This window comes from Urocampus carinirostris, chromosome 1 (assembly GCF_059441175.1).
Source record: "Urocampus carinirostris isolate Australia breed hairy pipefish chromosome 1, RoL_Ucar_1.0, whole genome shotgun sequence".
Taxonomy (NCBI): Eukaryota; Metazoa; Chordata; class Actinopteri; order Syngnathiformes; family Syngnathidae; genus Urocampus; species Urocampus carinirostris.
Window position 1 is genome coordinate 65,429,920 of NC_142349.1, and position 27,769 is coordinate 65,457,688.

The window sequence follows — 27,769 nt, forward strand, 5'->3', positions numbered from 1 at the left end:
GTCATGCTTTCGTCCCTCCAGATGAAACGGGACACAAGAGAGCGGCCATGTCACTCGGGTCAGGGTGTCACAACACACTCCTCTATTCAACAGCAGGGCCCGACAGCTTTCACTGGTTTACCCCTGCCGCATCATACAGGTGCCCTGCCCATCAATTAGAACGCGTCCAAACATCCCACTATCCTTTAATACAACTACAAATAATAATGGTTATTTCTTTTAAAAATGTATATACCGATAGTATTACTTAAAAGGCATCTACAGTAACAGTTTTAGCATTTGTGACATCCTAACAACCAAAACGAACGCAAATAGAAATACAATTATTTTATGAAAAGTGTACAGTGTAAGAGCTGGCTGAGTTAAAAAAAAGGATGTTAGTTTTTCCTGTTGACATAATTAGAAAGTAATTTGAAAAAATAATCGGTCAGTTTATTGAGAATTTGAGCGCCACAAATGGGGAATCATAGCTGGTAACTCTCTTGTTCCATTGAACGTACTCTTTGGTTGAGATTTCGGAGCTTTCCTATTGGCTGCCATCAAAAAGAAAGGAAGTATTTAGCCCAACCCCCTGCCACGGCCAACTTATTTTCCTCACTTTTTAAATCATTCACGACCTGTTTTCCACTCGCCTTGACACTTAAACCATCACGATGAGCTTCAACAGGGGACCCGTTTACGGCCTGACCGCGGAGGTCAGAAACAAGGTACGTAAAACTTTCTTTTTGAGGACTTTCGAAAGGAAATCGTGTTTTTTTTGGAAGATAGATTTTTTTGCGCATCTTGGAGCTTTCTTTGCCCTTTCTCGTTCTGCTCAGCCTCCATTTTGATGCCCCTCTTAAAAAGAGGAGAATGGAAAAGTAAATCCGAGTGGTTTGAAATAAAGGATAAATTAAAGGTACAAAAAGAAACACTGTAACTCTCAAATCTATGTGAAAATTGGTTTGCAAAAATGCTTTGATTTCGCTAAAGCCTATGTCCCAAACTCGGTCCTTTAAGAAACTTAAAGTCCTGCAGGAGTGCATTCAAAGCCGACTTTGGGCGTTGTCTCTTTGGCAAAGAAGTGTCGTTGTGGCAGATTTAAAATCACTTTTAAATCACATTTTCGAGGCCTCTCTGCAAACTTGCACGTCGTCTGCATTGTGACCCTCATTAGCGCGTAACGCAATTGTGCGCTCAGACTTGAACAGTTATACTTTTGTTCTCATTAAAAGTCCCCTTTTCAACTGTTTTTTTCATTTAAAAGTGGTGCGCTTCGCTTTTTTTTCCTAAACATCCTCATCTCTTACTACTTAACTTTTCTTTCTAAGTGGGATGGTCCATGCATTTTAATGAGCTCTAACTTTGGAATGCGTCCGACAAATAACCTTCCTACTGGAAAGAAATTTTAAGTTTCCGTGGAGAAATCTCCCACTGAGCACCCGGATCCGTTTAAAATACCAAAAGCGATGCTGGAGATAACCTTTTTTTTTAAACCACAAAATGCTCTCAGTGTTCCGGTTGCTCCTTTATTATAGAGCAGAGGGATACTAATAACAGACTTGTGGCAATTTGCAGTCCAAAAATAGATTGAAAGCGTATGGGAAATCGATACAGAACAAACTCTCTACACTATGTAATAATAAATATATAGGTCGACTATTTAGATATTTCTGACAGTGTTTGAAACTCATGATAAAAAGTTGTCGGAAACCAGGGCTGACAACTCTGAAAACTTGCCTGCCCAGCCACAAAGTTGCCTGCCCTATTTTTCATAACTTGAAACACAATCGCAACAAGAAAAAAAAAACATTGTTGCAAAGTATTAAGGATTTATAATCAGAATATATAACAAAACAACACTTTAAAATTAAGTTTTTTATAAATCTACTTATAACATTCATTGCATGTATATGACATCGCTGTTTTCCATCTGCCATCAGTATGTACCTGTATTTACTCATCTTCATTCATGCGATGTTTGCGTTGCGTCGTCTGCTACAAGCCACGTGAACTCCTCTTTCCACGATGCTTTTAATGTACGTTTGCGTTTTGTAGCGTCATCAATTTTGTTGGCTTCTTTTGAATGTTTCTTCTTGGGCTGAGGTTTTTCTTGTGTTCTCTGTGTGTCTCCTTTGGAAAAATGAAATGCAAATGCAGGCTCGGGAAAGTCCGGAAACACGAAGTGATTCGATGCAGGCTTCTGATTGGCTGCCGAGTATGCAAATTGACGAACGAACCGAATTGTCGACATTTCCAAACCGAACAAAGATTTCGAAATCGGAATAAAGCAAACGTTTGATGGGCGGCAGTGGCTCAGGAGGTAGAGCGGTCGTCTTGGGGTCAAGCGAGGGCAGACGTTGTTTCAGACACTGCTATTGGCAACACTGAAGAGCTTGTATGCATTGTGTAGATATGATGCAAAGGCTTCAGATACTGTATTTTGTCCTATGAGGAAGATGTAAAGTCGCGTAAATGAGACGAAATAGAATATTTAAACATGTCAAACTTGTAAAATAAGTAACCCCAACATTGAACTCCGATAGTGCAGCATGGGTATGTTGTAGTCTCAAGGTTTCTTTATTTTCCTCAGGCTGAGGTTTTGAGTTTTTCCTTGCCCTCGTGTAGGTTATAGATCAGGGGATGTCTGTTAAGACTTCTTGTTATTAAGGGCTATACAGATAAACATGACTCGACCAACCGCCAATGAGTAATAATCAGCAAAATGTAGAGATTAAAATACACCCAATCGTTTCTTCAAATGTATTACAACGACATTCTAATACAGAGGTCACAAATACCAATTAAGCCGTAGTGCCTTTATACAAAGCAGATGTTTTAGTGGTTCACGGAGTAATAATCACACCCTGGTAATAACATGGTAACAACGTAGTAATAACAAGTTTTTAATCACAGAAATGCATCTTCAACTTGTAGCCTTACGCGCTAATCAGTAATAAAAAAAAAGCAGCTTCCAGCTTCAAAAAGGTTGTAGACCTTCTTATCACTGGTGTATTTTTAAGGTTTTACCAAAATATTAACACATCTCAGTTGACCATTTGTTGACCTGTGGTTGTTTTTGATCAAAATCAAGAGTCAAGTCAAGTCATTTTTATTTGTATAGCCCTTAATCACAGAGTCTCAAAGGGCTTCACAGGTTATTACACAGACTATTTTTTCAGACTATTATTAAAGAGCAATTGTGTTTCAACCCTTATAAGAAGGGTACCCAAAAAACTCACAGAATGAGAAAAAAAAACCTTTAGGGTTACTTTGAGTCTCCATTGTTAGTATTTTTCCTTGTGCTTTTTAAAACTTGGTTTGAGTTGGACTCACTATACAACATCATCTAGTGGTCCTATAATACACACTGTCTGCAAAATCCATCCATCCATCCATTATCTGCACCGCTTATCCTCAGTAGGGTCGGGGGGGTGCTGGATCCCATCCCAGCTATCTTCGGGCAGTGGGCAGGGGACACCCTGAACTGGTTGCCAGCCAATCGCAGGTCACACAGGGACAGACAACTCACTCATTCACACCTAGGGACAATTTGGACCAGCCAATCAACCTGACATGCATGTTTTTGTAATGTGGGAGGAAACCGGAGTGCCTGTAGGAAACCCACGCAAGCATGTGGAGAATATGCAAACTCCGTCAGAACTGTGCCGCAAAATAAAACGTTAAAAATAGGAACAAATATTGAAAACAATGCACACAATCTGGTGTCTTTGCATTTCAATTGCTCTCCTTTCCACCTTTGAAGCCATCATATATCATCATTTCTTTTTGTCATAAGTATTTGGGTTGTTTCAAAGTTTTTCTACCTCTGGAGGTTTGTTTTGGAAATGATTGAAAATTAATTCCTGGCAACAGTTTGTATGCTTCTTTTTTTAAAGCTTATCATGTTGCCTTACTTATTTGTGGGCACCCTGGATCAAGGGGTGATTTATTTCTTAAATAATGTTTTTATTTTACTTAATTGTTTTAACCTTTCTTTGTGTTTTACTCTTTTGATATCATTTTTCTCGGAAAAGAAATCATATTTAAAATGAGCAAATATCTTCTGGAATAAAAAATGTTTACCATGTTTTATTTTCAGTTTTCTTTTTACAACAATAAAAAAATAATAATTCAAATAGTTACATGAGAGATTTTTACTTTATTTGATTTTTGCAGCGAAGTCTGACATTGGATGAGTTATTAAATGTACTGTATGACTTCCTGACCAGATAATTGGTAGAAATAAAATAATTATCTACTGCCACCTAGTGAGGTGGATGAATGTTAGTTACTCAGTTGATCACTAGAAGAAACCGCTTATTTAACATATTTCACTTTTACTTTGTTGAAGGAAGATAATTAGTTGATATAAAAAAAAAGAATACTAATCTGTTTTTTTGTAACACACTCTACACCCGCTGCCATACTTATGGACGAGTTGGTTCCGGAGAAATGTTTGTAGTTTGAATTTGTTCGTAAGTTGCTTCAGTGCAGTATTTTGTATGTTTAAAGTTTATAAAGTATGTCTAGGGCTTGTATAAGTAACCTGTATTGATTTTTACTAAAAGATAATCATTTAAAAAAAAAATGCTCTTTAAAGATAAATATACCGTATTTTCCGCACTATAAGGCGCACCTAAAAGCCTTGATTTTTTTCAAAAGCTGACCATGCGCCTTATAATACAGTGTGCCTTATTTATGGATCAATTTTAAAATTGCAAAGTTTTTCAACTAACTTGCAGCCGCCGACTAGATTTCCCCCCGAATGCCAAGTAGTACGCGGTGTATGCTGGGATTTATTTACCGGCGTTTCATTGGCTAACCAATGTGTCAATCATCAGTTGAATCGATCACTATTGGCTAAAGTTATTCGGAGGTCAAGGGGCGGATCCTTTTTATCATTTACAGGCTGGCATTGGCTTGAACGGCAAAACAAAGCCTGCAATTGGCCGAAAAAGATGAATGTTTATGGCACGTGGCTGACGGCATAGAGAAAGCATTTTTTTCTATTCTGTATTTGAAATTATTTTATTCTCCTGGATTTACTACCCTCACGGATATGAGGACATTGGCTGCACATTATTATGAACACAACGACTTCGGTGAGCTACTTCGGGTTTTATATTGTCCCTGTATCTTGTTTCAGACTGAACTCGATGTTTCTGTGATAAGCGGTGCAGATAATGGATGGAATGGAGTGTCTATTTTTAAATTAAACTCAATTCCAAGTGTTTATTGTCATATGCACAGTAAAGTTGCGAGTGAAAAAGAAAATAGATACTAAGGAATGGTTAGCATTTCTTGAATCCCAAGACTTTAACCTTCCGAATGATGGAACAATGCATTTGAGTGACATCTTACGGACACCGCATCCGCACGTGTTCTCGACACGTATTTGCGTCTTTGCAAGCTTTTGGAATGTTAAGGGGGTAATAAGTTGGACTTAACTATCTGACTGTTTTGTCCACGTTCCCATTGTAGCGCCTTATAATCCGGTGCGTCTTATCTATGTCAAAAATAGGACCAAAAACTATTTTTTCGGGGTGCGCCCTATAACCCGGTGCGCCATATAGTGCGGAAAATACGGTAGTTAAGTTTAAATTACTTTTGAAAGATGGGCTTCAAGAGTTCGGCGACTTCCTCCTCCGCGGTAGAAAGTGGCCGAAAAAAAGCGATCTAGCCATTGTCTCAACCGCATCAAGCTTTCTTATTCCACTTTCATTTCAAAAGACTCGCCTCTTCTTTACACTTTACACCAACCATATTGAATGGAGGCAAGAGATATTAAACAATAAAAATGTCAATGTTTTTAGCACGCTGGAGATACAGTATAGTATGTTTACGCACAAACTAGGAAGAGGAAGCCGGATTTCTTCTTCAAGGTGAATGCTGGGTGATATCTCACAGCGCCCCCTCGCGCCGGTAGAGGCGGAAAGAAGCACTACAGTACTGTCCTGTACCCGGAGAAAGGTCCACAATACAAGATCTAACTAACAGCAATGTCCAATTATTTTTTTCTACCGTTTTTCATAACTCGAATGTTCGTAAGTAGGGGTTCGTCTGTAGTGTGTCCTGTCACACTGGTTGGAAAAACACTATTTAAAGAAAATATACATTTTTTTCAATCATCTCCTTAAACTCACAAACAAAGTGCTTTGGTTGGATTCCTAATTCATCCAACCAGCAGACCTTGTTTGTGTAGGAAAAAAGGCCTTTTAGTCTCCCACGCCAACAGACACATATCAATTCATGATTCATTCTGTGGCCTTTAACCTGCACACAACCTTGAAGGGAGTAGGCCGAAAGCTGCTGACTTTGGTATTTCCTGTCATGGGTGACGTAGCAACCGGCTAGTAAAATGTCAAGAATTCCCTCCCTGCAAAAACACTCTTTTTTGTTAAATCCGTTCTTGATCGTTTTCCACTGGTATCACAACACTGTTTATTTGGAACCGAGTCCATCTGCAGGGCTGCGGGTCGCATTCCTTGCATTCAACGGCTCTCTGGAAAGTACATCTGCGGGCCTCGTCGAAGGGCAAATAAAGAGGCGACGTTTGTTTTCCTACAAAGGGATTAGCCAACCAAGAGAATGCAATTTAGGCATCTGTGATTTGTGGCATCTGGAAGCAGCAAAATTGCTCCGTCTGCGGTTATTTCAAGTCGAGTCAACCCTTACTTATTTCTTCAGGGTCTCCGAGGGAGATTGACGGCTTGTTTGGGGGGGGGCGGCGAAAAGAAAAGGATACCTGTTCTACGTTTAAAATACTTCTAGTCAACGGGTGCCTTAAGGCAACCTATTTGGTTTGCAGAGAGTGGAAAAAAAGAAGCTTTTACCAGGCTATAAAAACAAAACGCCGTGCGGCATGAACCCATTTGTCCACGTCCTCGCTTTCCTTTTTAGGTGGGTGGAGAGTTGAGCTGTTTAGTAAACAGGATATCCTTTCGAGTGGGTGGTATTCTGTGTTGGGTCAGCGTCACTCGTTTTTATTTATGAGTGTTGAAAAAAAGGACCAACCATTAGTCTTAGTCAAAGCAGTATCTCAAAATAGGAAAGGGCAAAGGATTTCTTAAGAGCACTTTTCATACAAAAGGCACCACACCTAAAAACTTTAGAAAACCAAATTGCTTAAACCTTTTGCTACATAGTTCAGTTAAATTATACAATTACTAACGTAATTTAAATGTAAATTTACAGTGCTATATTTTGTATGTTTAAGATTTAGATAAGTATGTTTAAGGCTTGTATAAGTAACCTATATTGTTTTGTAAATAACCATTTCATAAAATAATATGCTCTATTCCGTTGAGTTTAACTTACTTTTGGAAGATGCGCATCAAGAGGTCTTCCTCCGTGTTAGAGTGATTGAAAAAAGCGATCCAACCATTTTCTCAACCGCATCAAGCTTTCTTATTCCACTTTTGTATCAAAAGAAACTGCTCACCTCCTCCTTATACTTTACACCAACCATATTGAATTGATGCACGAGATATTAAACAATAAAAGCGTCAAAAGTTCTTAGCTCGCTAGAGATCCAATACACGTTTGTTTACACACGAACTAGGAAGTAAAAGCCGGATTTCTTCTTCAGTCTAAAATCTGGGTGACCTCTCACAGCGCCACACCCCGGTAGTGGCGGAAAGAAGCACTGCAGTAATGTCCTGTACTCGGAAAAAGGTGCACACAATACAAAATGTAACTTACAGCAATGTCCGGATATTTCTCGACATCCCGAATATTTTTTTCGGATTTACAGTTTTTCGCAAGTCGAATGGTCGTAAGTAGGGGAGCATCTGTAGTTCTTTATCTAAGTGAGAATGCCACACAAAGTCCGATTTTAAACCAGATATATCCTGGTTTTGAGCTCTTTCTTAAGAAACGATGTGTCCTCAAAAAAAACAATAATTTGATGCAGTCAATTTTTGCCAGGAAATACGACAACAGGTAACCTTTGATTTGCGATTAACAGGTCATAAATCCATTATAGTGGCGCCATCTGCTGTCGGGACGACATCTAGTGTTGGAATATTGCATTGTGTCGCTACCCATACTTAGGTGATATCTTCATTTATAACTTCTTTTTTTAATCAGTCGTAAGTATACAGCTTCTCCATCATTTCAGTTGTGCTTGTAGCCATAAGTGGCCTTGAGCGTTATGATATCAGTACATTTTAACTGTGATACTGTAGAAGATCCATTAACATTATGAAAAAGACAATTCCTACCTCGCCCACAACCTCTTTGACCTATTGCCCTCTGGTAAGCGCTACAGGTCCTTCAAAACTAGGTCAGGGCCATCCCCAGGGCCATCACAACCCTAAACGAAAACACACAAACTGTGAGAAAATATTTTGCTACAATTTTGGGTTTATTTCTTTTCATCTCATCTCATCTCATCAGCCGCTTATCCTCATTAGGGTCGCGGGGGGGCTAGAGCCCATCTCCGGGCAGTGGGCAGGGGACACCCTGAACTGGTTACCAGCCAATCGCAGGGCACACAGGGAACAACTCATTCGCTCATTCACACCTAGGGACAATCTGGACCGGCCAATTCACCTGAAAATGCATGTTTTTGGAATGTGGGAGGAAACCGGAGTGCCCGGAGGAAACCCACGCAGGCACGGGGAGAACATACAAACTCCGCACAGAAAGTCTGGAGCTGGATTTGAACCCACGACAGGTTCCCATGACATGAACTGTGCCGCACAAGCGCTAACCACTGCGCCGCCGTGCTGCCCTTTGAAGTCTTTTTAATACATATTTCCCACTTGAGTGTCATGTCTAATCTCACAACGTTGATATCAATGACAATTAATTTTGGTTTAGTTTATGCACCGTGCTGTTAGGATAAGAATGATTTGTATGCCATTTTATCTTTGCAATTCTGATTTGCTGCAGCCATTGTCTGTAACTCATTTGTGCCCAGAATTTTCTGCGGCTAAAACCTGCTCATTGTCGTAGCTTTTAAATTGAATGCTTACCTATAACTACCAGTGTTTTTTAAATGAACACTTCGAGAAGGAAAAACGCTAGTTACTGAGTATAGAGGTAAATTGCTGTGCGGCTGTTTTCCAAAATTGTTGTAGGCGTTGCCCAGCTGCTACACGCTTTGTTGTCAGATACTGAACAAAAAAAAGAGCATCTTCTGGGGAAATAATTGCATCTACTAGCCGTGGTTGTAAGTGTGGGTAAATATAAATCAAATAGGTCTAGAAACAGATATTACCTGGACTTGTTTACAAAAATAACAGGGCGAATGAACTACCGTAAATTCCAGACTATAAGCCGCTACTTTTTTCCCAAACGTTCAACCCTGCAGCTTATTCAGTGATGCGGCCAATTTATGTAATTTTTCTAACGGCCGCCAGCGGCGCTCGAGTTCAAGGCACATGACGCAGCTTACAAGCTAAACGCAATTGGCCAGTCCGATAAAGAAAACAGAGCAATTGCACGCAAAATTTACCTTGCAAGCGTGTTGCTAGCGTGTTTTTGAATAAGGGGCGTGGGACGAAGTATATGTGACAAAGTCTCTTACCCATACTAAAGGAGGACAACTTTGATGAGGTCAGTTGTAGGGGGGAAGATGAGAACGGTTTACAGTGACTTCAACATGTACGGTATTTTTTTTTTAACAGACCCGCTAACTGTATTGCGAGTGTGTTCTTAGTAGCGTTTTGCTACCCTTCACAGGCACGGTTTGGGATGAAAGTTATAATATTATTATTAAAGCTTTGAAAACTCTCTCGGTGTACCGTCTTTCTTTGTAAATATGTGTAACCATGTATAATATGTATTTGCAACTGTATATTTTTGTAATGTATTTATTTGTATTTATTTTGGACACTTATTCTGATAAGTCTTGCACTGACCAATTAAAAAGAAGGGGCGTAACAGACGCGGGGATGACAGGAAGTGGGGAATGGTAAAGGTGAGTGTTTGTGGACACTGCAGACAATAGTGGATATATATTTTTCCCACCCTTACCTTTGGAAATATACACTTTTTTCCCTTGGATTACTTTTAACGGGACCTGGACTCTGCAGGTCTGCATCAAAGCTTAAGTACGATATCATTTTCTGTTTATTTTACCGGCCGTGGTTTTTGAACTGTGTACTTTATGTTCAGTTAAAATCGCGGGACTCAGAGTAGGGTTTGGGTTAATTTCATGATTGTGTTACATATTTTAATGTGGGCGCATGCGGCTTATATACAGGTGCGGCTTGTGTAGGTACAAAAGCGGTTATCCTCTTAAAATTTGGTGGGTGCGGCTTATAATCAGGTGCGCTTTAAAGTCCGGAATTTACGGTAATCACGTTTTACACTGGGGTCACAGTGCATTCAAGACCAGACACACCGTCAGAACGTTTTCATACAAAAAATTCTGGTCTCAGAATGTTTTTTTATTTTATTGCTTGTTTGTTGAAATAGCACATGAGTAAAGTATCACAACAGAATCATGAGATCACAATTTTTGGGATAAAAATAGTTCACCCCTTGAAACAAAATGAAAGACTAGCATTTCTGCTTCAATCGCTGTAACTCTGGCAAAGGCACGTGGAAATCTGTGACCATGAAAACCAACACGGAGTCATAATAAACCTAACCTAACACATGATACGTGTCGTTATCACATTTTTAGTGTACCAAGTACGTCTCGACTACAGCGCCTTGACTAAGCGAATCAACTATGCAATGACAACTATTTTCAACAGAGGGGAGGGAAAAAACAAAACACTTGAACTTCCCAAGGAATTCTAATGGCTTCTTGACCTGTCTTCCCGGACAGATTGTGAATAAATATGACCTCCAGATGGAGGAAGAGTTGAGGCTTTGGATCGAGGATCTGACCGGCGAAGCCATTGGTCCTGACTTCCACAACGGCCTCAAAAACGGAGTCATTTTGTGCCAGTAAGCTAAAATAACTACACAGAATAAATCGAATCTTGTGTCTGTCATCTTCATTTCTTGTTTTGTTTTTTCCCCCCAGGCTTATTAACAAACTCCGGCCCGGTTCTGTGAAAACTATCAACCGCTCAAAAGTCAACTGGCACCAGGTGAGAAGGTGCATGAGGCGTTCTTGGAGTTTCAGTAATTGAGGGTGTGTTGATGTTAATTGCACTAATTACATAGTAACGTCTTGTGATACTTCTAGCGAGAGGACAATTGCATGTTCTCGATACTCTATCGTCTGACAGAAAAACAACATCGTCATTTTGTAGTCATTTAAATTCTCGTTTATCATAGTTCATTTAAAAAACACATTTCACATTGATCATATAAAAGCAAATTGTTAGCAATATGCTTTAAATTATACCCAAGTACCGACCATGAAAAATCGTTTAATGCTATTGCTATCAGTAAGCTAACTATGTCAACTACCATAAATTGGTCGCCTCATAACATAAATACCTTTCACATATTCATTATCCGAATAGAATCAAGTGGAATATGCTTTCAACTACACCTCATTGCTCAACTAAATCATCAAAAACATGCTAAATGTTATTAGTAATAATCTAAACCAGGGGTCAGCAACCTTTTCGGTGTGGAGTGCCACTTTCAAATTTTCTTGTAAATCAGTGTGCCACACCAAGATTAATGACTCGCACAACATTTTTTTAATATCCAACAGAGCTGTCATTTTACACCAGTCCAAATATACAACATGGATATACATTTTAATCGTATAACTGACCAATTTATCTTCCAATATTCTTCTTCATCAATCAACTAAAAAAGAACTGTGAATAACAAGTGGAAAGGCGTGTAGCCATCCATGACTTCAACTTTTTGCTACAGTAATTAACCAGAATCAACCATCCTTCATTAACAATGAACTACAATCAAAAAAAAAGCGCTATGGACAGCTAGCATACCATTCAGCAATGATATCTTGTTACACAAACTATCAAAACTTGAAATTACAGCAGCAAAGCAGAAGGCACGCGCGCGCACACACATGCTTCTTTAAAATATTCGCCATCAGTAAATTGTTTTCCATGCTTTGCCATGCAGTGAGCAATGTGATAGCTTGCTTCAGTGGTGGCGTTTTAAGCAGTGACAAAGGTCTTTAGGGTTCCGTGTTTGTTTGCCGTACCTGGACACAGTGCATTTCAATGTCTCTGCCTTACCAGACTCATCCTTGAATTCATGTTCATGTTTCGTCTTGTAATGACGTTTAACACTTGCTGTGCGAGGTACAACGCTCTCGAGGCATAATGCACAAAACAGCACGGTCATTTATTGCACAAAGCCTCATTCGTCTGGCCACACTGTCTGGAAAGAATGTTTTCGCTTGAGGAGCTGTCATGATTCGTTCATTTATCGTGTGTGTTTCGTTGGCTCGGTTAACACGGATCTCTCCTGTGAGGCGCCGCGCGAACACACACTGACACACAAAGGAGAGGAGGAGTAGGGGCGCTAACATAAAGCCTCCAAATATCACGGCGCGCAACTGAAAATGTCTAAATTACAGGTAAAAATGCGCATTTTTAAAATATAATCGTTATTATTTTACCGTGCGCTCGTGTGCCACTGCTGGCACACATGTTATAGGTTGCCAACCCCTGATCCAAACTTATAGAAATGGGCTAATTCATAATAATTTTTCATATTTATATTATTTAATAGCTCTATGGTAGTAATATGCTTCAACTTACACGTTAGTTTTCAAATAAACAATGAAAAAACGCTAAATGCTTTTTTTATCATGAAGCTAACATTGTAAACCAGGATAAATGGGCTTGTTCATTAATAAGACGTTTTTAACGATTATTAGCATATCGTAGCAATTTTTCAATTACACTAAATGGAAAAATTGCTAAATACTATTGCTAAAATGAAGCTACCAATGTGAACTTGCTTAAATGGGCCCCTTCATTAACTCCTTCTGTCCTATAACGTATAATTATGTTTTCAGAAGCGTTTTCTGAGTGCCAAAATGTAAAATTGCGTTAATTATTTAATATTTATTAACTATTCTTAAGGCTTTGGCACAGCCCTTCGATGAGTATTAAGCCTCTAAGAATGATTTCAGTATAATAAAGCATCTGTAGATGGCAGGAATGGCTTTGATCAGAACAGTTAGTGCCTTGTTTTGCTTCCTGTAAACACAGTATGGCAGTGTGTCGGTAGCCTACATGCCGTGTACGCGCAAGCATGATGAGAAAAGTGAAGATGTGAGTACAGACAGATTAAACCTTCATAGCTTTATTCTTTCTAAAAAGATAACTAAGCCCCTTCAAAGTCCCTTTCTCATCACTGGGGCGAAGAGGGATGACGTTTCGTGCACGTCTGCGATTGCCATGGCGGCCCAAATCATGTTCGTTCCTGCATACGTTCAGTGTTCTTGCAAAGTGATCTTGATTCATGGAAAACATCGTTTAGGTATTGGATGTATCAAAAATTATTAAATGCATCCTTTCACAAAAAGCTGCTTTTCTCAAGTTTTCTTGGAAATTAGTAAGTTCAAGAAACTTAGCAGTGTTCAGCTGTTCTTTACTACACAATAGTAAAAGCTAGAAACATCCTTTTTTAATGAACTATGAGGGTTAAAGCTTTCTTTCTATGTGTCCTATGTCTATATAGCTATAGCTAAATTTTCACCCTTCAAAAATGAGTCTAAATGGCAAAAATTGGCTGTCATTTGAGAGAAACATCTGGCATTGAATGAGTTTATAAAGCATCCTTCAAATGTAGCATAGCATATAGCAGCAATATGCTTTAAATCACACCTAATCTAACAACTAAAACATTAAAACAAATCAAAATTGCCAACATGAAAGTAATTAGCATATGTGGGCTCCTTCATTTATAAAATAGCTTTCAAATTTATTTTATATAATAGTAACAAGCTTTAAGTTACACGGAAAAGCTCAACTAAACCATGAAAAAAATGCTAAATGCTATTGCTAAGATTAAGTAAATATTGAGCTAGAATAAATGACGTCTTTCATCAATAAAACATCTTTTACATTTATACAGTAGCATATAGTCAAGTCAAGTCATTTTTATTTATATAGCCCTTAATCACAAAGAGTCTCAAAGGGCTGTAAGAATATGCTTTAAATTACAGCTAATTGCTCAACTAAACCATAACATATGCTAACATTAAGCTAACAATGTTAATTAGAGTAAATGGGCTGCTGGACATTAACACATCAGGGATGGTACTAAAATTCGACGATAAAAAGTTGTATGTAATGAAAGCAACTCAGAGATAAACATTTGAATTAAACCATTCCACTCTATTTTTTAGAATTTATTCTCTCCTTACCTTACAAACAACTCCTTCTTTTCTAGCAGAAAAAAAGGAATAATTCCTAATATGAGATCAGGAATAGAACATCGGAATGTATTGCAAAATTCCCCGAACCCGAACAAAGGGTCTTTTATATTTCATTGGCCGACTTCCAGCCCAGTTTTGCCTCATCACAATTAGGACGAGGACACTTCTGCCAACCATTCAATACATTTACTTCATTTGTTCGAGTGTAAAACGTTTTTTTTTTGTCTTTCTAGCTAGAGAACCTGACCAACTTCGTCAAGGCCATCAAAGAGTACGGCGTGAAGCCTCACGACACCTTTGAGGCCAACGACATCTTTGAGAATGGCAACAAGACGCAGTTACAGACCACGCTGCATGCGCTGGCGGGCGTGGTAAGCGTGTTTGTAGTAATATTGTACAAATGTACTGATGTAGGTCGTACTCCACTTCTCAGTATTTGCCGATATCGGTACTGGGCTGATACTTCCTATAGCTATCGATACGAATATCAACTGCTGGACTTGTAGCGGGATATGTACTGTTCTCCCTCCTTACTTGCGGTTGATGGGGACCAGAACCCCCCGCGTTATGCGATTATCCATGAAGTAGATAGTCCCTGCACATTTTTCACATGGCAGCAATAGTTGACCGGGGATAATGGATCATGACCACACGGGTGTTAGTTCATTTTAGGCGGAAAGAACCTAAAATATTTGCTGCCACGGATAACATACAGGGAGTGCAGAATTATTAGGCAAGTTGTATTTTTGAGGATGAATTTTATTATTGAACAACAACCATGTTCTTAATGAACCCAAAAGTCTCATTAATATCAAAGCTGAATATTTTGGAAGTTGGAGTGGGGCTTTTTTAGTTTTAGCTATTTTAGGAGGATATCTGTGTGTGCAGGTGACTATTACTGTGCATAATTATTAGGCAACTTAACAAAAAACAAATGTATACCCATTTCAATTATTTATTTTCATCAGGGAAACCAATATAACAGCTCAACATTCACAAATATACATTTCTGACATTCAAAAACAAAACAAAAACAAATCAGTGACCAATATAGCCACCTTTCTTTGCAAGGACACTCAAAAGCCTGCCATCCATGGATTCTGTCAGTGCTTTGATCTGTTCACGATCAACATTGCGTGCAGCAGCAACCACAGCCTCCCAGACACTGTTCAGAGAGGTGTACTGTTTTCCCTCCTTGTAAATCTCACATTTGATGAGGGACCACAGGTTCTCTATGGGGTTCAGATCAGGTGAACAAGGAGGCCATGTCATTAGTTTTTCTTCTTTTAGACCCTTTCTTGCCAGCCACGCCGTGGAGTACTTGGATGCGTGTGATGGAGCGTTGTCCTGCATGAAAATCATGTTTTTCTTGAAGGATGCGGACTTCTTCCTGTACCACTGCTTGAAGAAGGTGTCTTCCAGAAACTGGCAGTAGGACTGGGAGTTGAGCTTGAGTCCATCCTCAACCCGAAAAGGCCCCACAAGCTCATCTTTGATGATACCAGCCCATACCAGTACCCCACCTCCACCTTGCTGGCGTCTGAGGCGGACTGGAGCTCTCTGCCCTTTACCGATCCAGCCACGGGCCCATCCATATGGCCCATCAAGACTCACTCTCATTTCATCAGTCCATAAAACCTTAGAAAAATCCGTCTTGAGATTTTTCTTGGCCCAGTCTTGACGTTTCAGCTTGTGTGTCTTGTTCAGTGGTGGTCGTTTTTCAGCCTTTCTTACCTTGGCCATGTCTCTGAGTATTGCACACCTTGTGCTTTTGGGCACTCCAGTGATGTTGCAGCTCTGAAATATGGCAAAACTGGTGGCAAGTGGCATCTTGGCAGCTGTACGCTTGACTTTTCTCAGTTCACGGGCAGTTATTTTGCGCCTTGGTTTTTCTACACGCTTCTTGCGACCCTGTTGACTATTTTGAATGTAACGCTTGATTGTTCGATGATCACGCTTCAGAAGCTTGGCAATTTTAAGAGTGCTGCATCCCTCTGCAAGATATCTCACTATTTTTGACTTTTCAGAGCCTGTCAAGTCCCTCTTCTGACCCATTTTGCCAAAGGAAAGGAAGTTGCCTAATAATTATGCACACCTGATATAGGGTGTTGATGTCATTAGACCACACCCCTTCTCATTACAGAGATGCACATCACCTGATATGCTTAATTGGTAGTAGGCTTTCGAGCCTATACAGCTTGGAGTAAGACAACATGCATAAAGAGGATGATGTGGTCAAAATACTCATTTGCCTAATAATTCTGCACTCCCTGTACATTTGGTTTTTCAGCATCTGCTCTCAGCAATAGTTGACTGGGGATAGTGGATCACCACCAAAACACTGCTGTTCGTTTTAGGCCGGCCTCAACGGCACACTTAGGCACCCCGAACCACAAAGAGAACTCCTACACCTATAGTCAATTGGGGATACTGGATCGCGACCACAACCGTATATTTCATTTTAGGCAGGCTAGAACAACACGCCTCTGGACTAAAGTTTCTTTTACCATTCTCCGGATTAGGGTTAATGGATTGCGGCCGCACAAGTGCAGTTAATTTTATGGAGAAATACAGTAAAGGAAAAAAAATCGAGCCACCAGGTCCAAAAAACGTGTGCTCTGGTGGTCCCCTCTCGCAGCAATATGCAATCAAGGATAATAAATTAGTCAAGTCAAGTCAAATCACATTTATTTGTATAGCTCTTAATCAGAAAAATGTCTCAAAGGACTGCACAGGATTACAATTACACCATCGCCTGATCTTAAACCAACATGCGGGCAAGGAAAAACTCAAGACCTCAGTGTGAGGAAAAAAGAAACCTTGAGAAGGGGCCTCACAAGTGGTAATCCCACTTCCAGGGTGGAATAGAAATCAAGCCCGCATGAGTGCCGTTTACTTTTGGTGGACAGAAAGGCAAGAGCTGCCATTCTTGGGAAATTTGCACTCTGACGGTCCCCTCTCACAGCAAATTGCAATCAGAAATAATGGATTTCAGCTGCACAAGTGCAGTTCAGTTCTGGGTTGACAGAACAGCTAAAAACAGCCACCAGGCCTGACAAAAATACGCTCTACCAGTCACCGCTTGCAGCAATATGTATCTTGGGATAATGGATCGCGGCTGCATGAGTGCAATTCATTTCTGGATGACAAAACGGCAAAAAAATAGATAGATAGATACTTTATTCATCTCCGTAGGGAAATTCACACTTCCAGCAGTCTACCCTGTTGTTTATTAACAGATTAACATGACGCCCTAGGGGTGCTTGTAGCGGAGTGGATGACATCACACGCTAGTCCAAAAGTTCGACATCCCTGCGGCAGATGGAATCTTTGTGCCCAAGGATACACCACCTCGTGTTAGCGAGTCCACTTCCTCTCCGATTCCCGCAGGCTTTCGTGTCTCTGTATAGTGGCGCTGAAGCCGGATAGCTCCGGTCTGGGTGGGTACACGTTAGCGTCCGGGATGCTAAACGTGAGCCACGTTGCCGCAAAAACACAGCAACTGTTTCGCTTCGATGTTTTTCGCCAGCACAGCCAGTTGGTCTTATTTGGTAGTGATTTCACATTTACCATGATTACGGACAGTACCGAAGACTTATAACGCCGCTAGCCGCTTAACTAGCTCCGGCTCTTCTTCCAACGATAGGCCCCCCTCATCACGCCGGCACGAGAATTCTTCAGGGCAAGGAGTTGATTCCTCGGATAAACGCATTTTTGAGCGCTAAAACCCATGTCCATAGGATAGAATGGAATCCAAAGTGTAGTTGTCAAACGGGAAGAAAAACACCGAAGATAGGAGCAGACAATAAAACAATAAATCACAAAAAGTGCCAGATAACAGGGGAGCTGCTGGAAAAGGCAGCCGCTCGGTGGCAGCGCCGTTTTGAGCCACCAGACCCGACAAAAAATGCGCTCTGACAGTCCCTTGCTCGCAACAATATGCAATCGAGGAAAATTACCCACAGTTATTTTTCTACCTGCGATGCACTGAGGCCACGAAGTGTAATGTAGCGAGGAATTTATTATTCCATCTATACATGATTTACAAAAAAATTAAGAACTGATGGGATTCCCTCCTTGGTTTGTTGGTCCTAAAACGGTAAACGATGAACTTCAGTAACAAAGCATTGTGTATTGTTTTTAAGATGAGGTTCTCTTTAAAGCGCTCATCTTGGGATCAAGGGATCCCAGTTCGAATCCCGGCTCGTCCGTGTTACATGTCGAAGTGTCCTTGGGTAAGACACTGAACCCCTAATACCCCCAATAAGCTGGTTAGCGTCTTACATGGCTGCAATACAAGGCCGCTATTGGAAAATGTGGAGCACATTGTAAAGCGCTTTGGGAAGTCCTCATTGACTTGAAAAGCGCTATTTAAATGCAGATCATTTTTCATTTTAATTTTTTTTCAAATCCTTGAAAATGCTTGAATTTTAATGTAGTGTTTTCAAAGTCAGGACTATGCTTAAATTTTGGGTGAAGTACTTGAAAATGCTTGAAATTAAATTGTTGCCATTGGGATGTTTTTTGGCAGTCTGACTCTTAACGACGCAATAAATGTGAAAATAACGTCCACATGCCTACTCTGGTGCTTTGTCATTATGTCGTTGTCGTGTGAAGATCCCTGCCCCCTACTGGTCGCACCCAAAAGGACAGCTCTATTTAGAAAATCTGCTCACTGAGATGAGACTGTTCTTTCACCTCCCAAACAGCTCTGCAGGTTTTTTTTAAAAAACAATTTATGACATATTATCAATAAAAATATAAAACATTATTCACAAAATGATTTAGTGATATACTTTAAAATATGTACAGATTGCCAAAAAAAATGTAAAATACAAAAACAATTTTAGCATTTAATACACGGATCTAATGTCGAACAAAACACAAAATCCCTGTTAATGCAAAACAATAAAATATACATTAAAATGAACTTTTCAATGCTATAAGACATGATAAAACACACAAACAAATTACTATTGTATTTCAACCAATTAGATACAGATCCTCCTGAAAAACACACAGAAAACTATAAATTAAGTAAAACAAAAAGCAAAAGATTGAAAAAATACAGTATATGCACTCTCCTTGGGAACAATCAATATAATTAAAATGAGTCCAAATTTGGCTCATTTTTCTTCCTTTTATACGTACAGTACTCTTTGTTTTTTTTGTCTTCTGTATTGAATTCAATTATTACCCAACACCTATAGATCCCTCTGTGATTGGCTGGCAACCAGTCCAGGGTGTCCCCTGCCCACTGCCCGATGATGGCTGGGATGGGCTCCAGCATCCCCGCGACCCTACTGAGGATAAGCGGTGCAGCTGATGAGATGAGATGGGAGATGAGACCTATAGATCCCTTTCAGTGTCTGTAAACAAGTGTGATTGTTGAAGCAGAATTCATGTCAGTTTATAGCAGCCCATTGACACAAAAATATCATATATCAGAACATCTCAAAATAGCACAAAGTATGTGCAAGCAGCAAGATGGCGACTTGATTTTAGTCATCAAAGACATTATTTTTGATTGGCGCTGGTTTTCTGCACACATTGAAAAATTAGGCTTGAAAGTGCTTGAATTTGGCTATGAAACTCTGAATAACAATTACCATTGGATAATCTTTTAAAAAAAACTCAGAAGGCTCCTCACAATATAATATGAAAACTTTGTTTGTTTTCGGACTCGGACCCTCAAATCAAATTAATTTGGCGGACTCGAGCTGGTTTGGACTTTGATAACCCTGGGCCGGGTGATTTTTTTTTTTTTTAGGCCCGATTGTACCTCTCAATCTTAATCCATTATCTTGTATCATGGATATATGTATTTTTGACAGGCCAAAACCCAGGGCAGCCAATCACGAGTCGACATCGGTGTGAAATACGCGGACAAGCAGCAGAGGAAGTTCGACGAGGAGAAGATGAAGGCCGGCCAATGTGTTATCGGCCTCCAGGTACAGTCAAGTCAAGTCACATTTATTTGTTTAGCCCTTAATCACAAAATGTCTCGAAGGATTGCACAGATTACAAAGACACCATCCCCTGATCTTAAACCAACATGCGGGCAAGGAAACACTCAAAAACCTCAGCACGAGGAAAATAGTAAACCTTGAGAAGGGGCCTCACAAGTGGTAATCCCCCTTCCAGGATGACCAGGGTGCAATAGATTATAAATCTGACGTTTATAGGAGCTTGAAGTACTAAAATAAGATTGTGATCCCGAAAAACTGAAATATCATTGGATAATATCTGAGAACGATTTTGTTCCAGCAGTCCCTATCCTGGATTTAGTTCCTATTTTTTGCTAATGCAGCCGCTAACCAAATTAGAAAATAGCATTGCTTTGGTGGCTAGCTTCAATTAAGCCTATAGTATCACTTACAGGGACAGTGTGTATTATTTGACCGATAGATGTTGCTCTATTGTGTAGTGCAACCAAAACAAGCGCTAAAAAGCATAAGGAAGAATACAAACAACGAAAAGTCAAAGTGACCAAACCACACGATTTTTCTTTTATTTTTTGGGGCAAGCCTTTTGAGAGTTTTTTTGGGGTTCCCATAGCAGCTAGATTGCAGACAATTATCAGCTTCCTCTAGGTGAGGGGTCATGATATGTTTTTCTAAAATCTCACATTTTTGCATTTTTGCTTATTATTTAAACAGTTATTGTTTTTTTTTCTTTTATTTATTTATCTTAACATTAGGAGGAGCTAAATTATACACTGTCTTTAACTCTAAATAATTGAACCGTTACTGCCAGTTTTATTTTTGCTAAAGACATTAACAAATTCTAGTACAGACGCTCCCCTACCTATAACCATTCAACATACGTAAAACGGTTGGAAAATATCCGGATATTACTGTGAGTTAGATTTTGTATCTTGTGCACCGTTTTCCGAGTACAGGACATTACTGTGCTTCTTACCGCCGCTACTGGCATATGGCGCTGTGAGAGATCACCCAGCATCCCCCGGGAAGAAAAAAAATCCGCTTCCTCTTCCTAGATCGTGTGTAAATATTCAATACTGTATCTCCAGCGCACTAAGAACTTTGACATTTTTATCGTTTGATATTTCGTGCATTCATTCGATATGGTTGCTGTAAAGTCTAAAAAAGAAGCGAGACGTTTCTTTTGAAATGAAAGTGGAATAAGAAAGCTTGATGCGGTTGAGAAAATGGTCGGAACTTTTTTTTTTTTTTTTTTTTTTTTTCCTGCCATTTTTTACCACGGAGGAGGACATCTTAAAGCGCATCTTCCAAAAGTAAGTTAAACTTAACTATATTTATCTTAATAGAGCATATCATTTCATGAAATGTTTATTTTTTGTACAAAACAATACAGGTTACTTATACAAGCCTTAAATATACAAAATATAGCACTGAGGCAACTTACGAACAAATTCGACTTACGAACGATCGTCCGGAATCTCGTTCGTAAATACGGCAGCGTCTGTATGTTAAAGTGTATTTATATATTCATCGTAGTGAAATGGTCGAACACTGTCACGTGGTTGTGTGTAAAATAACAAAACGGTGTTAAAGCTGTAAAAATGACTCTATGGGTGGAACTGTTGTGAAAGCACAGATAGTCATGATCTCATTCCAACGCATACTTGCTTGTCACTACTGCTCATTCTTCTACTTCTTAAGGCACTCTTTGTTGTTATTAGGATGAACAGGGCTACGGAAAATCTAGTTTTGTGTTTTTAAAAAAGGCGTAATGGAGCTGAATCAACATTTTGGTGATTTTTGCCATTTTAAAAATGTCTCATTAAACAACATGGCAATTTGCTCCAATTACCCATCTTTGGATAGAAGTTCAAACTTCGTGTCTCGTCTTTGAAGATACAGCAAGACAACAGAGCGTTCCTCGATCAAAAAAGGATTGGGTCAAAAATAACCCAAAAAGGGATAGGAAGTGGACCCAGCCAATACTCTGATCAATAGAATCCAATTTACTGGATTGTTTTGCCCAAAACGAACCAATCTTTTGATTTATTTTCTACACAAAATGACAAAATGAAAGTTTTTATGATGCGGGCCACCTTTTTTGTTTATTTTTCCACAAATTGACCTAATTTTGGAGGAAACCTCAAAGAAAGAAATAAAAAATCACATTTGAAAAAACATTTCTAACTTTCCTACAAAATGGCCATTTTGGGGTTTATTTTAAAGGGACAATCCATCTTTCACCTCATTCACTTTCGACCTAGGTAAAAATAATCTTTGATGTCTACAGCCTTGTGAGTGAGTTTGGGTTCATTAACGTTGATAGTCTTCAAAGGCATTGAATGAGTTCATAAATACATATTTTTGTTGTTGTTTTTGTCTTTTAACGAAACAACCCAACGAGTGAGAAGTTCTTTTCCCTTTTTTTGTTATTTAGAAAAATGAACCAACCTTTGTTTTTTAATTTTTTATCCTCGATAGAACCCAGAAGGTTGGGTCACATTAACTAACGTAAAAGATTGGGCCACAGTTGAACCAATATGGGTTATTTTTGATCCAACTGTTTTCAAAGTGCTTTTCTTGGTGAGAATAGTTTACACTCAAATATTATTTCAAATATACAAGACTGCCTCAGAAAATTGTAATAATGTGATAAATTTATTTCTGGAACACAATTAAAAACATTCTGGATTCATTCAAAGTCAACTGAAATATTGCAAGCTTTTTCTTTTGGATTATTGTCGATTATGGCTTTCCACTCACTCGTATAGTCCATCCATCCATCTATCTATTATCTCCTGCCTATCTGGGCTCGATTTGTAGCCTTCACAGGGAGACTCAGACCTCTCAACCCCCAGCCACTTCATTCAGTTCATCCGATGGGATCTTGAGATATTCCCGGAAGAAGGAGGTGTTACGAGTATAGCGTTTTATGATATTCTAATAATGTAAAGTTCGATATATCAGTTTTTCCATATTGTACCAATATTAAAACGATAATGATGGATTCATAATGTATGACTTTATTTAAATTGCAGCACAAAAAAAAAATAACTTTATCACCATTTTCAATCTATCTTGGATCTTGATTATTCCAGAGACTTTTTGGACTGATGAGTCAAAAATTGAACTTTTTAGAAGGTGTGCAGCCCGTTATGTCTGGCGTAAAAATGGCACAGCATTTGACAGAAAGAACATGATGGTGGTGGCGGTGTGATGGTCTTGTGGGCTGCTTTTCTGCCTCAGAACCTGGACAACTTGCTCTTGCTGACAGAATAATTAATTCTGGGGTTAACCAGAAGATACCAAAGTGTAACGTCCACCCATCAGTTTGCGGCTTCAAACTCAAGCACTCTTAAATCATGCAAGAGGAACAACGATCTGAAACACCAGCAAGTCCACCTCTGAATGGCTCGACAAACCAAAAATGAAGGTTCTGGAAAGGCCAGATCAAAGTCCGGATTTAAATCCAATTGAGATGCTGTGGTGTGACCTTAAACAACCAGTTCATGCCAGAAACTCCTCCAATATGGCAGATTTGATATAATTTTGCAAAGAAGAGTGGGCCAAAATTCCTCCAAAGTATTGTGAAAGACTCATTACCAATTATCCTGAACGTTTGACTTCTGTCATTGCTGGCAAAGGTGGCCCAACTCGTTTTTAGAATCGGGGGGGAAATTACTTTTTTCACATGACAGTTTTTTTGTGCCTTTATCAATGGAATGAAAATTTCAAAACTGCATTTTGTATTTCCTTGGGTTGTCTCTGTGTGATAAATATGCGAAAAACACAGAAATCAGGAACGAGGCAAATACTTTTTCACGGCAATGTATATTTCAATGTGAAAGGACTTAATTGTGTCTTTTTTTTCTAGATGGGGACCAACAAGTGCGCTAGCCAGGCTGGCATGAACGCATATGGCACTAGGAGGCATTTGTATGACCCCAAAAGTCAAATGCTGGCTCCAATGGACAACACTACCATTAGCCTGCAAATGGGAACCAACAAGGGGGCAAGCCAGGTATGAGAAAAGCCAGTTACACCTAGTCTGCAATGTAGGCAAGCTTGTTTCATTACTTACCGGTCCTTTCCCCTTTGTTCTTTGTCACTATTTACTCTCTTATCCATCAAGGCTTAACTACCCCCCCCCCCCCCCCCCCCCCCAAAACGGAGTGAGAGTGTTCAGTGCAGCTGCTTCAAGCTATTTACTTTTTAAACTCTCTTTTTGCTTACATTGAGTAAACTTGCCTGGGGTATTTGCATATAAGCTCTCTCAGCAGTTTTACTTGGTTCATTTCAGTTTTTTTCTAGTAATAATCTTTCTTCAAACCACCAAGTGCTTGTTTTATTGTTTTATGAGGATAAATACCCAAACTCAGCAACTAATAGTACGCCCGTCACACATCTCTTAATCATTTTTATATTATAGTTAAGTAAATGCAAAATTATTTTTTTATTTGTATTATTATTCCTTTTTTTTTTTGCTTTTAATTTGGGTTTTTCCTGTTCTTTTTTGTTCAATTTTGACCCACCATTTTAAATTTTGGTGCATCTTTACAATAGCTTTATTTTCCCCAAAAAAGTTGAAAGGAACAGTTATACTATACCTTTTAATGCATGTATCTATTATTTATAACTTCCACACTTTTCTAATGATTGTCAGTATTTACTAATGCCACTAATTACTTGCATAATTGTTTATTTTCTTGTGATTTATTTTGTTAAAAGTACTCGGGAAAAATGTGTATTATTTTCCAAAAATGAGCTCCTTTTGCCTAAATCGGGTCTTATTGTACGAAACAATAAACGGGGTATTTTCGTTTATAAACTTAAGGATTTTATTATTGGCTTTTTTCTTTAAATTCTTGACAAAAAGTAATTTTTAACCACGGCCCAAAAATTGGGTTATTTGGCTTGACAATACTCCCACTTACCCTTAAAAGGAACTATTTTTGTAAAAATAAACTCTTAAATTTGGGCCTTATCATACAAAACAACAAGCTAATTCTGTTAATTTATATACTATATGTTTTTAGCAAAAAAAAAAAAAAAAAATTATGAAAAATTGGTTTATTTTGCTTAGCAACACTCTTCCCCAAAAGACAAACTGACTCCTTTTATTTATATACTCTTAACTACTTTTTATCTCCTTTTAGTTTAAAAGATAAAATTGTTTTTGTTTTTAATTTTAAAAAATGCTTTAAAATACTCGATGAAAATGCGTCCGTTTATTTTAAACAATTCCCCAATGCGGGTTATTTTTACTACCAACTTTTCATTTATGTAGTTATTTATTTTAAGCTTTTTTTTAATGTGATTTATCTAATTATGTTTTTAAACCAGTGATTTTCAACCATTGTGCCGCAACACACTAGTGTGCCGTGAGAGATCGTCAGGTGTGCCGTGAGAAATTATACAATGTCACTTTTTAAAATTTAAGATTTTATAAAACATTTATGAATCCTTTTCTGCAATTGTTATGTCATTGTCAAGTGTCCGTGCTGTAAAAACTGGGAGTATTATAAATTATATTGCAATTAAACATACAGTTCAGTGTCATTTTATTAAAAAAATTGTTAGTGGTGAGCCGCAAACTTTTTCCAATGTAAAAAAAACATGCCCTGGCTCAAAAAAAGTTGAAAAACACTGATTTGAAAAATATGTCGATAACAAACTCAAAAATGATCCTTGTCAAATTTTCCGATCCCAAAAATGTGGGTGGTTTTGCCCGGAACAACTCAAATAATTGGATGGTTTTGCACCAATTAACCTAGAAAGTTGGATCAAAACCATCAAAGGACTTGAAATGAATGCTCTTTGAGGCTGTCATTCCGCTGCCATGACCTACCAGTATCATGTTGAGTCTTGCATAAAATGACGTACTGTTTTTTCCTACTCGGAGATGAAGCGCTCAATTGTCATCAGTGAACAACACCATCAAGGAAATGGAAAAAATGACAGCGGGTTTCTCCACAATCTCACTAATGCCGCCCTTTTCTCCCCAACCAGGCCGGGATGACGGCACCGGGGACAAGACGCGCCATTTACGACCAGAAGTTAGCCACGGACAAGTGCGACAACAGCACTATGTCCCTCCAAATGGGCTACAGCCAGGGAGCCAATCAGAGCGGCCAGAACTTCGGCCTGGGTCGGCAAATCTACGACGCCAAATACTGTACCAAGGCCGGCGAAGTCCCCGAGGAGATGAACGGGGCGAGTGGCGTTTACATCCCGGATTACCAGGATGAGGGTTACCAAGGTTACCATGAGGAGGAGCAAGTTTACAGGGATGACGGGACTGATTATTAGAAGGGGTAGATGAGAAGTTTTGCAGGGGGGATTGCATAAATAGAGGCAAGCAAAAAAAGGAAGAAAAAAAATCTCAAGGCAGATGTTTTAGTTTTGTATCCAAAGGATGTTGTGCCTTCTAGGTCATATCCTCATAGTATTTGAGTTTCTCTTACCTGAAGTTGTTACACATATCGAAATGAACTGTATTTGTTTGATCTTAGTGTTTTGTTTTTTTTAATCTGGATAGTGACCTGAAAAAAATTGCGGATTTTCCTCACTATAAGGCGCACTGGATTATAAGGCGCATCTCCATGGCGTACATTATTTCATATAGAAAGCGCACCGGGTTATAAAGCACATGGAACTAAAACTACATTAAGAGCTACCGTTGTTATTTGGGTGTATAACTGTTGCACATTTTATATACAGGGTGTTTCAAAACGTTTGCTATCCTTTGAAGATAAGTATCTATCCATCCATCTATAATTATTTTATTCATCCCTGCAGGGAAAATCACATTTCCAGCAGCATCCTTGTGCTGAGAAACAATACAATAATAAAGCAAAAAGAATACAATATACAAATACCCAATGTGACGTGCTTATACCCACTGTAGCGTGTTCTATAGAGTATCTAGATAGTGCTACACAGAATACATATTGCAATAAAATTTGGTAATATGCAATGTAGGGGGTGTGGTTCAATGTGGGCCTTTACTCTGCCGGGTGGAGTTAAAGAGCCTCATGGCATGAGGTGAAAAGATCTCTTAAGTCTGTCCGTGGTACAAGAATAATTAACATACATGTTCCCCTGTATTAACTAAAAAGCAGATATTTTCTATATTTATAAAATAGTAACCTGGAGACTGTTAACCAAGATATGCATTATTGTGTTTGGCAGAAGCAAGATTACTGATATTAAACATCTATGAAATGGCTCACATAATCCACACTTTTGAATTTCTCATTTCAATTTGGAAGAAGAAATCTTTTTATCTTTAACATTAATACTTTTTAATTTATTTTGCCTTGATCATGTACTTTCTTGGATTTTTACATCTCGAGGGATATCAATTTTTTTGAAACACCCTGTATTTACGGTATATGTTAGTTCAATGATTAATCACTTGATTAATGTCGCAAAACGTTGCATGCAATGGGATTCGAACCCGGGTTGCGGCGGTGAAAGGGCCAAAACTTGACCGCTGGATCACCATGGATGCATATCACACATGAAATGAATGTTAAAGAATGGAGAAAACAAAGTC

General features: G+C 38.9%; 1 protein-coding gene across 1 annotated transcript; it reads left to right on the forward strand.

The window, feature by feature from the left end:
* Positions 1-563: 563 nt before the first annotated feature.
* Positions 564-26,968, forward strand: cnn2 (calponin 2). Its single transcript, XM_088348767.1, has 7 exons — positions 564-707; positions 10,766-10,887; positions 10,967-11,033; positions 14,500-14,637; positions 20,101-20,217; positions 24,086-24,232; positions 26,221-26,968. The coding sequence occupies exons 1-7, from the start codon at positions 654-656 to the stop codon at positions 26,518-26,520; spliced, it is 945 nt and encodes a 314-aa protein (XP_088204893.1). The 5' UTR covers positions 564-653; the 3' UTR covers positions 26,521-26,968.
* The last annotated feature ends 801 nt before the right edge of the window (positions 26,969-27,769 follow it).

What these genes read in the sequence shown, in the direction of transcription:
- cnn2 (XM_088348767.1), top strand. Translation starts at nt 654, where the DNA reads ATGAGCTTCAACAGGGGACCCGTTTACGGCCTGACCGCGGAGGTCAGA. An exon ending in TGCATGCGCTGGCGGGCGTG is followed by an intron (nt 14,638 to 20,100) that starts GTAAGCGTGTTT and finishes TATTTTTGACAG; the next exon opens with GCCAAAACCCAGGGCAGCCA. An exon ending in CCAACAAGGGGGCAAGCCAG is followed by an intron (nt 24,233 to 26,220) that starts GTATGAGAAAAG and finishes CTCCCCAACCAG; the next exon opens with GCCGGGATGACGGCACCGGG.